The sequence below is a fragment of the Conger conger genome, chromosome 8 (assembly GCF_963514075.1).
Source record: "Conger conger chromosome 8, fConCon1.1, whole genome shotgun sequence".
Lineage (NCBI taxonomy): Eukaryota > Metazoa > Chordata > Actinopteri > Anguilliformes > Congridae > Conger > Conger conger.
The window spans coordinates 40,490,014-40,502,479 of NC_083767.1; the positions used below are offsets into that span (position 1 = coordinate 40,490,014).

General features: G+C 42.3%; 1 protein-coding gene across 7 annotated transcripts in view; it reads right to left on the reverse strand.

Moving 5' to 3' along the window:
- ppp1r12a (protein phosphatase 1, regulatory subunit 12A) overlaps positions 1 to 3,600 on the reverse strand; it is an 80,783-nt gene extending 77,183 nt beyond the window's left edge. For all 7 annotated transcript variants that reach the window (XR_009709351.1, XR_009709350.1, XR_009709349.1 and 4 more), the window contains exon 1: positions 3,285 to 3,600. Coding sequence is in view for 2 of the 7 variants with exons in the window: in XM_061251197.1 (XP_061107181.1) it covers positions 3,285 to 3,521 (237 nt within the window). In the remaining 5 variants the exon portion in view is untranslated. The remainder of the gene's footprint in view (positions 1 to 3,284) is intronic.
- Between the last annotated feature and the right edge of the window lie 8,866 nt (positions 3,601 to 12,466).

Consider the following 12,466-nt stretch of genomic DNA (forward strand, 5'->3'; position numbering starts at 1 on the left):
GGATAAGGCAGGGGTAATTTTATATTGTTAATTTCAGTTCCTTTCTTTATGCAACATACCAAATGAACAATTAATTAATGCATTTATTCTAACAAGTACAGTTCATATACCAGATATAGCCAATATCCTAAAAGTCACTTCACTCCATTGTTGTCCAAAAAACAGTTAAAAATAAGTTGGAGACATACTGTTGCCCAATTCACCATCATGATGAATCTAGCTGCTGTACTTTTTCGTGAAACATTTTTGAAGTGACAATTACTTTTCGATAAGTGGAAAGTATCGAATGTATACAAATGCGCAGCACCAACATACTGAAAATAGTCTCCATCAAATGGGGACAATTCCCTCCGTTTTAAATTAAAGCTGAATGAGCTCTACACTGGCCATATTTTTCGTGGAAACAGTTAGCATTTCCTTAAAATGAGAGAAAGCGCTGGCTGGCTGGCTGGCTCGGTCTCTCTTGGTCTCTCTCTCTCTGTCACACATACGCGCACACACACACACACACACACCAGTGACAGTTCAGGGCCACAACAGACATGCATGCCGAAGTCTCAGCTGTCCTCCAAATTCCTTCCCCATTTTGCTGGTTCCAGGAAATGGCTCCAAAGCGAGGCGGCCGGTCTCGTTCTGCGAGCGCGGACGAGAGGCAAACGAGACCAGGCCGATTGACACAGCCTCCCGCTCGGAAAACCGTGCCTCTGAGCCCTCCATGAACCTTAGCAGGGTCATTCCGGGAAACAAAACAGAATGACCCCCACAATGGTTTGAAGGCCACTTGCAAGGCAGGAGATCCGGGAATCTGCGCAGAAAGGCAAATGCTTGTGCAGCAGCAAGGAGCCGCAATGAAAACCTGATACCTTATGACTACTTGGTCCTGGTGCGTTACACGGCTCTTGGAGAAAAGGGGGGATACTTTGCTCAGCAAACTTCTGCATCATGATTAAGAGCAAAGATTTGTAAGGTCAAACCAAAAAAAACACGTATAGGCCACTGTTCCGTTCTCCAAGGACCGTGTTTTTGCGGTTTAGCAAATACCAGAAGAGCCACTGTTGCACAGAAATCGATGGTGAATGTGTCACAAACCAGCAAACAGAAAACCCCTTCAGGCCCGCAATTTAAAAGAGGTGATGCATTTTATCAGACAAAGCCTGTTCTGTTTTCCCAATGCGCGTGTGTGAACGGGCAATTCAGTTATGGTGAGCCCTGGCACTGCTAAGAGAATAGCTGGAACCAGCAGGCACCCACTACACCGACTTCTGCACTCTAATTTATTTGATACAGCCCCGCACATGTCCAACAAGTGACAGCTGCGACTGCGTTCTCATGTTGCCCTGCAAACTCTCTGAAGTAGCACATGTCGCATTTAAAGCACGACGAAGACGACAACGAGGCTGCGAATGTCCCAACACATGCGTGGATGGAGGCAGCACACACTGCATTCATTTTATAGCCAAACATCCCGCCTGGGCATATATGCAAATGATTATCTTAAACCAAGGGAATGCGTGTGTTAACTAGGGCCTTGTGTTCCTTCACCTTCGTGACCTCCTACTCAAGTGAAATGTAGTGAAATTGTGTAACCCACAGCACCAGCTGTGGCAGCTAAAGTAAAAGCTATGAAGTATCCCCAACCACAGATTGAGTGTTTCACGGTTGTGATTAAAAGTATCCGTGGACCTACACCGGCGTTGACGGTGACTTCATCTCTAAAGGGGGGGGGAATAAATATCTTACTTTGGTTTCACGTCACACGCGTCACGTAGGAACCAGTTAACGCTAGCCTGACATATAACCTGTCACAAGAAATCACACACTACCGTCTCCATTGGAGTGTTTAGATGTATTTGACGGTTGGATTCAAAGTCGTTCTCTTCAAATCCAGCGAAAACCAGACACGGCCTCGGCCGTCAATCATATTTCATTAAATTACCAACATATTTATCCTCAACAATCTCGACAATTTGATATCTGCAGGCACAGTACGAACTACACGGTTGCCTCTAGGTTGTCTTTGCGACAGCACCTGTAGCCTCGAACATAACGCGACATTTAAAACTGTCATTCAAGGGGTAGCGCATCAAATATATGTAGAGGTTTCTAAACAACTTTGAACTAGTCCTGGTGCAATAGTACTGCTTACCTTTATCTAGTCATGCTTCTGAATGCAACCTGGTTTAAAAACTGTTCAGTTTCACAAAGAAATATGCATGTCTCGCTTAATATCAGACTAGCTTCTGGCCAAACCAAATTGGAATATATTTTAAGATCGTACAAGCCGAATCCAGATGACAATTTGAAACAAGACATATAAAGCCATATTACAGACAGCTTTTTCGAGTGTTGTTTTGATATCTAGCCAGCAATCACCAAATGTTAGTTTGCTGTTGTACAGCTACATTGCGATGCAACAGCCTTCGTTGCCGTAGACTGCGGCACGGCAAACTAGTGTAAAGCTAGTTGCACCACTCCCCAACACACTAACACAAATTAAACCACTTTGGCACCAATAAAAATGTCACGAAACAATTCCATACAGTCAATTGGGCATACCGCCTCATTCGCATGTTCGCAAGAATCTGCAACTTTCCTGTTTCAATGAATTGAGTTGCAATCAAGATTTCACCTTGTGCGTGCAAACGTTGTCGCCCCCTTCCACAACTTGCACTTTTGCTTACTAGCCGTACACTTGTGTTTTGACTACAGCCAAGTTACTTTTCATTAGATAATTGCTTGGCATGGCTAAATTGGAAATCTCACACTTCCCCAAGCTCGTCAGCTAGTTAGTTAACAACATGAGCGCCAATTGTCATAACGTTACATGTCCATAACAAAAGCAACAGAAAGGTAACAGTTAGCTAGCAGGCTAGCTACAGACTAGATCAGCTAGCTAGCTTAGCTACACCACCCAAGCCATCGACCTATCACAGACTTGACACAGCTAGCTAGCAAGCCGATTGCAGTTCTCTAACAAAGATTAAATATCATAAATACGCGCACACCAATCACTTCGGGCCGTCAAGAAAAGCGAGTATCGAGACCTGGGAAATGTAAATCAACAAACAAAACAGGATTTCTTCGCCTTTTTGTCCCCGTTTTTAAATTGAGGCTACATAACACACAGACCCACGGACGGCCCTGTCCGCAGTTGACGCTTCCGCGCGCACTGTGTAAACACACCTCAGACTCTCCTTTCCTAACAAGTCTCGACTTTAGCGGGGCAGGCAAAGAGTCATCAAAGGCAAAGAGAGAACTAACGTTAGGAAACAAGCAATACAGACCTGGTGTAGGGCTGTAAGACCGTCCACATTTGCGTAGTTGATGTCAGCTCCCCGGTCCAGCATCCTGAGCACCTCTTCGGTGTCGCCACTCGAGCAGGCAGCCAAAAAGACGGCGCCATCGTCGAACTTCACCTTCGTCTTCTTCTTTTTCAGCAGGGGCGGCTCCAAGTCTGTCTCCGAGCCCAGCCATCGTTTCAACTGTTCGTTCCTCTTCTGCTTGGCGTCCGCCATCTTCATCCCCTCTCCTGCCTCGGCTTCTTATCTCTCTCCGAGGAAAGGATATACTGCCACTATCCCACAGCGCACTGGGGCGTGGGAAGAGGAGGGAGGGGGGGAGCGTCTGGGCGGCTGGAATCGCGTTCTCGTCATCTCGCGAGACATCGGTGACATCATCTTAGGATCTGCAGTATCACGTCATCGTCAATGTAGGCAGCAAAACTGACGCACTTATCGGTTGGTTTCGATAACTGAAATAAATAGGCTACTAATTCTATTAGAGCAGTTCGGACTACATCTGTATCTCAATGTGTTATTGAAGTGAAATGACCCTCAATGAATATTTTTGCATGACTAACAATAGGCTTTCCATTGGTGTGCCCTATTGCAAATTATTTTACATTTTTAAAACACATATTTTAAATTCAGAAACAGATAGGCCAATTAATGTTCCAAATAACAAATAATTTTATATAAATAAATTCCATATGAATTTAAGGACTTCCAGTCAATTCCCTTTCTCCTTGCTTTTTGCTGTGGTTTCTGTGTTTTGTGTAGCGTTATCTATGTGAGCCAAAGGGAGACAAATTCCTGGCATGTGCAAACTTGGCCAACAATCCGATTCGGATTCTGACAGCGCTTTCAGTTTCTGCAATGTGCTGTGGCAAACATTTCATTTTGAAATGGGATACATTTCATTTTGATTAATTGTTTGAAAGTACTGAATGATGAATGTTGGGACACCTAGTACTTGAAATTAAGTCCGTTTAATTTCAATTACTAGGCGAAGCAAGAATCTCTGGTTATGGGTATGCACCTTGTTGTACGTCCCTCTGGCTAGGACCGTCTGCCAAATGCCTATAATAAAAATAATAAAATCAAATTTGTGAGAAACAAAGTTTTCAGGGACAATGCAAATGGTAATAGACAAACAATCACTGTCTTTGTCTGTTTAGGGAGAGAATCAGAGTCCTTAGGTTTAGTTGGAAGGAGAATCATGATATACAGGAGTTCTGCTGGACCAGGTCTGAGTTCCAATTTTCCTAAAGCCCCCAATAACCTATAATATTGTCCAGGGATGATCAACTCTGGCCCTCAAATCCAAATCCAGCCCTGGTTTTCTTTTCTCCTGTGTAATCAAGTACACACCTGACTCCCCGGTAAAGAAAGGATGGAAAACCAGCCGTTCTCTGCCCTCTGCCTGTGAGTTGCTGATCCCTGATATATTCTATGCTGCACGCCACTGTTAATGAAACATTTGGAGAAAACAGAAGACAATGTACTCATTCTACTAACTTAATTTTGGTCACTTTTCACCAAGCCTTTCCTTCACATTGTGTTTTGTGGACTGTACTTCCAGAAAGCAGAACCAGGGCTTTTGAATTCAGTAATGTGAGCCGGCAGCTGTTTACACAGAAAGCACATTGGAAGACAAGAAGTGAAATCAATATTGCAGAACCACAGCATTAGCAGAGACAGACAGAGAAAATCACATTTTAACCATCTGCCCCTTGTCCCTGGGAAACAATTAAATGCAAAGCTGCTTATATCATCAAGTGTGTCATCAGTATGAGTCTGATCTGTTCTCAGGTATATCCCATAATACCTCAGTCTGATAATATTGATATAAATCCAGAGCATATTAAAGATGATGAAGGAATAATAATACAATTTCTGATTAAGCTTTTGACATGAACCCCAGCCACGTTGAAGCCAATACAGAAAAATAGATGTTTTTCACTGCATATTTTAACATGCCACAAAGAAGAGGTCACCTACAGGCAATGGTTCTTTGGCTGTATATTTCATCACATATGCTTTGCCATTATCGACTGTGTGCACATTTTCGGTATTAGAAATGGTCTTTATGCGAACACTGATGTAAGAAATATATATTTTGTATTATTATTTTTGGTATTTCCATAATATACTAATACATACTGTAATTCTGAAAGCAGTTTCTACCCTGTTCTACAGAGAGTGGTTCAGGGAAAGATGTTGGCACTCAAATGAGCTTTCACAATGGTCTAGGTCATGACAGCACTTCTGGGTGAAATGTTTGGTTGCACAATGCTTACATAATTTTCTTTCATTTGTATCAGCGGGAAGAATCTAACAGTAAAATCCCTTAGATGGACGATTGCTGACGTGATGTAGAACATCAGCTGTTTCCCCAGCACAGTTGATTAGATCATATTGAAAAAATCAGAGTTAATTCTCCCGGTCATCATGCTCACACAACTGTGAGGTCCATAGGAAGACAATGAGCAGATGGTATGCACCATCGTAATCAAAGGGTAGTTCTTTTCTGTAGTTTTTCCTTTTTGGGTGGTGAAATGGCTTCATATGGGGGTCCATTTGAGATGAGATATGTCCAATCCCCAAACTGTCCTTGCATCTTTAAAAGGACACATGCGCAATCAATAGGACTAGAACATTCAGGGGAAACCGACTGTACATGTCTCTGTTCTTTGAAAAATAAATCCCCTGCAATGTATTTGTCTTCGGAGAATGTGCCTGACATTTCCAGTATAATCTTACTGTTGAGAGATGAGACTTACATTATGTCTCCTTCTTTGACTGAAAGTTGGATTGCAGAAGAAGAACATCAATGTTCTTTCCACTATTTGACACATGGTAACAAAAAAAAAGTCTTATCATTTCAATAACATTACAGAAGAACAACAATGATGAGTGTAGGTTCTGAGGACACCAGCGACAGCTACTGTGACACCAATGGAATGTATTTTTGCTTGAAATCGACAGAAATATTATCTGTAAATTCTGCAGCTCAGATACGAATTGTGTAGGTTAGGCTAATCTGGACAAAACTGCACTGGATTAGCATATTCTCTACACCTAGTGAATACTTTATTAGGTATTTATTAATTAGACTTCTTTTTTTAGACTTATTCTGCTGCTGTAGCCTATCCACTTAGAGGTTTGACAAGCTGTCTGTTCAGAGATGCTCTTCTGCATACCACTGTTATGTGTGGTTATTTGCGTTACTTTCACGTTCGTCAGCTTTGACCAGTCTGGCCTTCCTCCTCCGACCTCTCTCAAGGCATTATTGCTGCTGCTCACAGGATGTTTTTTGTTTTTCACACCATTCTCTGCAAACTCTAGAGACTGGTGTGCGTGAAAATCCCAGGAGATCAGCGGCTTCTGAAATACTCAAACCACCCTGTCTGCCACCAACAATCATTCCACAGTCGTAATCACTGAGATCACATTTCTTCCCCATTCTGACATTTGGTCTGAAAAACTTGGCCATGTCTACATGCTTGTATGCATTTAGTTGCTGCCACATGATTGTCTGATTAAATATTTGCATTAACAAGCTGGTGTCCAGGTCTACCAAATAAAGTGCTCACTTAGTGTATATGATCATTGTTTTCCACATTATCTTGGGAGCTCCCAGGTCAGTTAAGACACATGAGTCACAGTAGGAGACCATCACTATCACTTGAATGAAAGTGTATTCGGGAAACAGACTGTTGTGTATGCCTATCCTGCGGTAAGGTATACAGATGGGAAGTTAAAAGCTGCAGACCTCTCGCAGGTATTTTGTAATGATTTGAAATGACCACTTGAGCAGTTAGGAATGTGGAGTGGATTCACCTGCCAGGGTGGTCTCCTGAGGGCCTTTGTGAGCATATGGCAGGTTGAGGAAAAAGGCTTTATTTTGGCACAGCAGTGAGATGTTATTGGCAGACACCCATGTGTACATGGTAGCGGAGGAGGGTACCATCAGTACCAGACTCTGATATAAAGACAGCAGCTCTACAGCCCACATGTAGGTGCAGTTGTTATCCACCATAACGGTAGATGAAGGTTGAAAACAAGAGGCGTTCTTTATGCTTCAAACAGCAAGTTATATGTAACACAGGTTCTGATGCATTCTGAGAATTGGTTGCTCAAGTGACTATCAAAACGTAGTGTTAACACAGCTATTCACAGTGAACTTTGAAGTAGATGTGTGCCTGTCTCCGGCTGGTTGTAGTCACAATAGATGTCATTAAATATATTTTTGGTTAAATCAGAAAGACATTTTTGTGGATATGCCTCATTTTCATTGCTCCCCGTAAGGCAGACATACCTTGAAATAGGAAGTGTGAAGATTCTTTCTGTGTCTGAGGAAATTACATTGAAACAGTTTGTACGTAGATATAGTTTGATATAGTTATAACGATTGTAAAGTAAAGCTTTCAGCTGACAAACAGGATTTAAACATTTGAATCACCTGTGAACCATAAATCAGAGAAATAGGCAGGTTTGACCTGAGCTATGCTAATTGCTACAGTATGTGCAAGCAGAAACAATTGAGAAAATAATTGTGTGGCAAGCATAAATGTCACCATAGGCTACAACCCAGAATATATAGGGTACATATAAACTGCATGTATATGGTATTAAAGGTCACATTAAACATCTATGGTATCAGTGACTCACAATGCAATCCGGAGGGTGGCCCTTCTCGTGGTTGATATCCAAAGATGGGGAGGAAAGTGAAAGGTAAGCAGATGTTTTGAGGGGGGGCAGACTGAGTCATGGTGAGGTGCCTGGCTTGGCGGTCTGTTTTATGTCCCGTTGACTGCACTGTGTTCAGCGCGATTAAACTTCAGCTTACATAGGAGCAGGACTGCACTGCCGTGAGGTTTTCTCTTGACATGACTCAATTCTCTCTTTCATCTATCACTGAACAGGAAGGGGTATGACTTATAAGGATCAAGCGCTATGCGAAATACTGACAAGGAAACATCCAATAGGAACTGCTTTTGCAATTTGGAAAGAAGATATCTTAATCCCATGACTCAAAAGCAACAGACCACAATTGTGATTCAATTCCAAAATCTGTTTTTTCTCTAAGTAGATGTCTAAGTAGTTCACTGGTTCATTCCACCACCCGGGGAATGTGGAAGAGTCCCTGTACAAGACACCTAACCCCCAATTACCCCCAAACTGTTTGGTGCCTTGCATGGCAGCCTTTCACTGTTGGCATGTGAGTATATGTATTATGTATTGTGTATTATGGGTGAATGAGAGGCATTAAATGTATAATTAAAAGATAATATGAATGCAGTTCATTAACCATTGACACTCAGAATCTTTGTGTATGCGTACTGACAGTAAAACTTAGCACAATGCATATTCACAGCAAAGCTTGTTCTATAGCACAAGAACTCCAAGAAATTGGATATCTATTCAAATACTGTGGAAGAATGCCAATTTTGTAGGGCCTTGAGCATTAAATCCTGCAGGCCAAGATTCACTACCTGCTGGTTCCAGATTACAGTTTCCAGGACTACAAGACTCACTGTTTGACTTACTGTGGTCACATGACTCCTGGAGAGAGTCACGTGACCAGGGAGCGATGCAATGTCATTCCAATTCCACTGGCCTATTGCTTCCACTTTCTCATACAGTAAATATTTAATCATCCAACCTCTCCCATTGTGCAACTGTATTTGCACTGCCCATGAGATCCTCATTAGCTTCTTATGGGTAAATTGACATTGACAGCCAAGTTCTATTTCTACGCATTATAGATTTTAACTTTAATGTGCAACTTTCATACTTTCTGAGAAAGTCGAAACCATCTGGGCTCCCTGTATTTGCCTGTCCCAGTTGTAATGAAAGATAAGCTTTGAGGCCCCATAGAAAGACCCTGAAAGAGACATTTAATCAATTGCCTCCTATTGCCCTTCTATTCATTCATCTGTTGGGACCTTTATGTGTGGCAGCAATGACCTTTGTTACGCTTTCAGGGGCCAAATTACTACTTTCCACTACTACAGTGTCCCAGGGTCTCTATAGCGATCTTGTTCAACATCACCACTGACTGAATTATGATTACAAAACAACAGAGACCCGAAATAAACATTAAATGGGAGCCTTTGACACCCCCCCCCTTTTTAAATTTATTTTATTAAAGACATTGCCAGTACAGAAATAATGTTTTTTATGTCCATGTACATCAATATCAATTACACTGTGTAGGAATTACAGGCCTTTCAAATTGTGTCACTGTCCAAATACTTATGGACTTAAGTGTTCCCTTTTTTATATGCAATTTATCTAAAAAAAATGTGACACCCTGGAGATGATTTGAAAAGTAACTCTGTAAATGCGAGGGAGACTAATGTGGCACATGGTGAGGAGCTGGAGCCATCTCTCCCAAGACATTCGTAGTACTGCCCGTCATGAAGGTAGAGACTTATGTTTAGAAGTAAGTTGTGAGGAACAGATTTTTCTCATGTCGACTCGCTTTAACCCAAAGTCTTGTTATCCGTCTTGCCATTATTAAATTGTGTCTTAAAATTTGCCTATGTGCTTAATGTAATACCACTTGATTAGCGGTGATGTTTATGAAAAATTAAATTACATGCTTGCAGTTTTACAAAGCTACACCAACAATTTTGAAAACATGACACCCCCTGCAACATCTGACAAGGTCTACTGCAGGGGATGGCAACCCTGGACCAGATGGAGTGGCAGCTACTGGTTTTTCTTCCATCTGAGCTTGGTCACGAGAATTTGTTGGATGATTGTTCTGAATGTTCTAAATGGTAGTACTCCAGCATGTGGTTTCCTGCATTCATTAAACCTGACTAATTACAGCTAATTAAAATGAATCCAATAATTTAGCTATAGGTTTGGATGGAGCAAAAATCAGGACCATATCTGGCACTGGAGGGCCCAGGGTTGGCTTCCTCTGGTCTCCTGAGACAGGCAGGTGACATACAAGCGCCCAGCACGTCCAGCGAGTGTTGCTAACTACAGAGCAACGTCTGAGTGAACACAGGGATCCAACCCTTGTTGCCTGGTGCCTGTTGCCACAGCAACATCTCTGCATGTGACACATCACCCCCCCCAAACCCACCCGCCCTCCCTCAGACCAGACGACCCAGACTGCCATGTTATCACGGCGATAAAAATAGTGCACTTTGATGCTGTTGAGCAGCAATAAGTAATGGAAAAAAACGGTACACGTACGGTCACAACTGCATTCAATTAGTCAGTGTCCGCTTTCGAGCTCCTGCCAGCCGTAGGCAGTTGGTGTGAGTGTGGGGCAGGGCGACTTCAGATAGGGCCATCTCCTGATGGTCTGGTGTTTTTGGGCCTACTTTGGTGAAACAGGGGGCTTCTGTAAAAGTGTTTTGTTGACTGTGAAGATTCAGGAAGCTCACAGGTGAATCTAGACTCAACTAACTTAAAAAGTATGGACAGTGGTTGCACATAATATTTTTGGTACAAGTACTTAATCAAAGTCCCACATACTTAATAATACTGCGCACAGCCACGGTCTATAATTTTATTAAGCAATATTTTTGCTAAATAAATAAGTGTACATATCCATTTCTCAGACTATTGTGTTTAGTCCTGCTTTACATGATGTCATATGTCACAACGCATATCTCACTATTGCCATACTGCCATAGAATTGTTGGCGCTAGACCCAGAACTGTACAGGATTTCTCTGTCCATGATGACCAAAGGGGCTTTGGTGAGCACAAGCCATGCACACGTCCCACAAGTCTCCTGCTGTCACCCAGGCCCTTCTCAACCCATCTGGGAAAGGGAAAGGGGACTGGCTGACCCCAGGTCACATTTAGGTACAAACATCAGCAGTTTACTTTGGATTTTAGAGATAAAACAGAAGCAGGTCAGGTGCTGACCCTGAAACACATGGTCAATGCGATGGACAATGCATAGTCTCCACATAGATGCGTGGAGGGCATAGCTATCTGGCGCATAAGTGAGAATACAACAGAACCACATCTACAGTGGTGTGCTCATCTGTACCAAAAAACCTCTTCAGTCTTTGTCGTGATGCCAGCTCTTTCCTATAATTAAAGAAAAATGACACAGGTGATTTAATACATCTATAAACTCGTGCTGTAGAAAATACCTGTGTGAAATGAATACCTGGAAATCTGATTGCTGCCTGCCCGTACACTCCCTCAGGAATAAGAGAAGCCTCACCCAGGTATGTGCCTGGTATGGCAAACGCCCTGCCCAGTATAACATCTGCAACAATGTTTACAATCAAAGCTGCCATCTGCAATGCAGTCTTCATCAAGCTGCAATTGTATGTTCACATACAGTGTACCATAGATTTGAAAAGGAATGCAATAATTAGAGTACTCCAATATTCCAACTCTCTCCCATCTTCAGACAAAAGTTCACTCAACTCATGAGACTGCACCATTTTTGACCCACCATTTCAAAGCATGGTGTTTTTATTGCTATTGTTGTTTGTTACGATGATTGTTGTTCATCATTGATGATATGTGCATGTGTATTATTTTTTTTTTTATAGATTATCTTTTATTTTGTTTTTAAATGTACAGTGTGTTGAGGCCCCCATGAAAAGCACAAAATGAATGATAATTAAATAAACGATGACTTGAATTTACCTGAATTTGTTATTGATAATCGTGTCTGGGAAAGAAACAAAATAACTAAAAAATGTTTATTGTCTGGTTCCAAAATTCCAATAGTCGCACAGACCACACTATGAGATCTGTGTCAGGGGGACAGGTTCTGCTGTATCCAGGTGGGTTTAAGGTAATTGTTTTGCCTAAGGCCCAGTAAAGATGGCTGACAAAATACATAAAAGCTAAGGCCTGAAAAAGTAGCCTGAAAAAAGGTATCTGCCATAACCCAAACAATGAAGCAAAAACATAGGAGCGGATTCAGTAAATAACTCCACGTGCAGCCAATCAGCAGTGCAGCTGAGTTACTGAGTGCGAGACATGGGGGATTTGAGTCTGACAGCCCGGAGGTCAAAGGTCAGAGAGGCCTATGCTGGTGCCGGAACCATTCTGTACAGCTACTCCAGCTCCCCAACCGCCCCTCACTCAATCCGCTCCGAAGAGCTGCCTTGACCCTCTGAATCTGACCCCCTGCCTGCCTGTCTCCGTCTGTTTGTAACTCGTAACTCGCACTCTGCGATATTTACA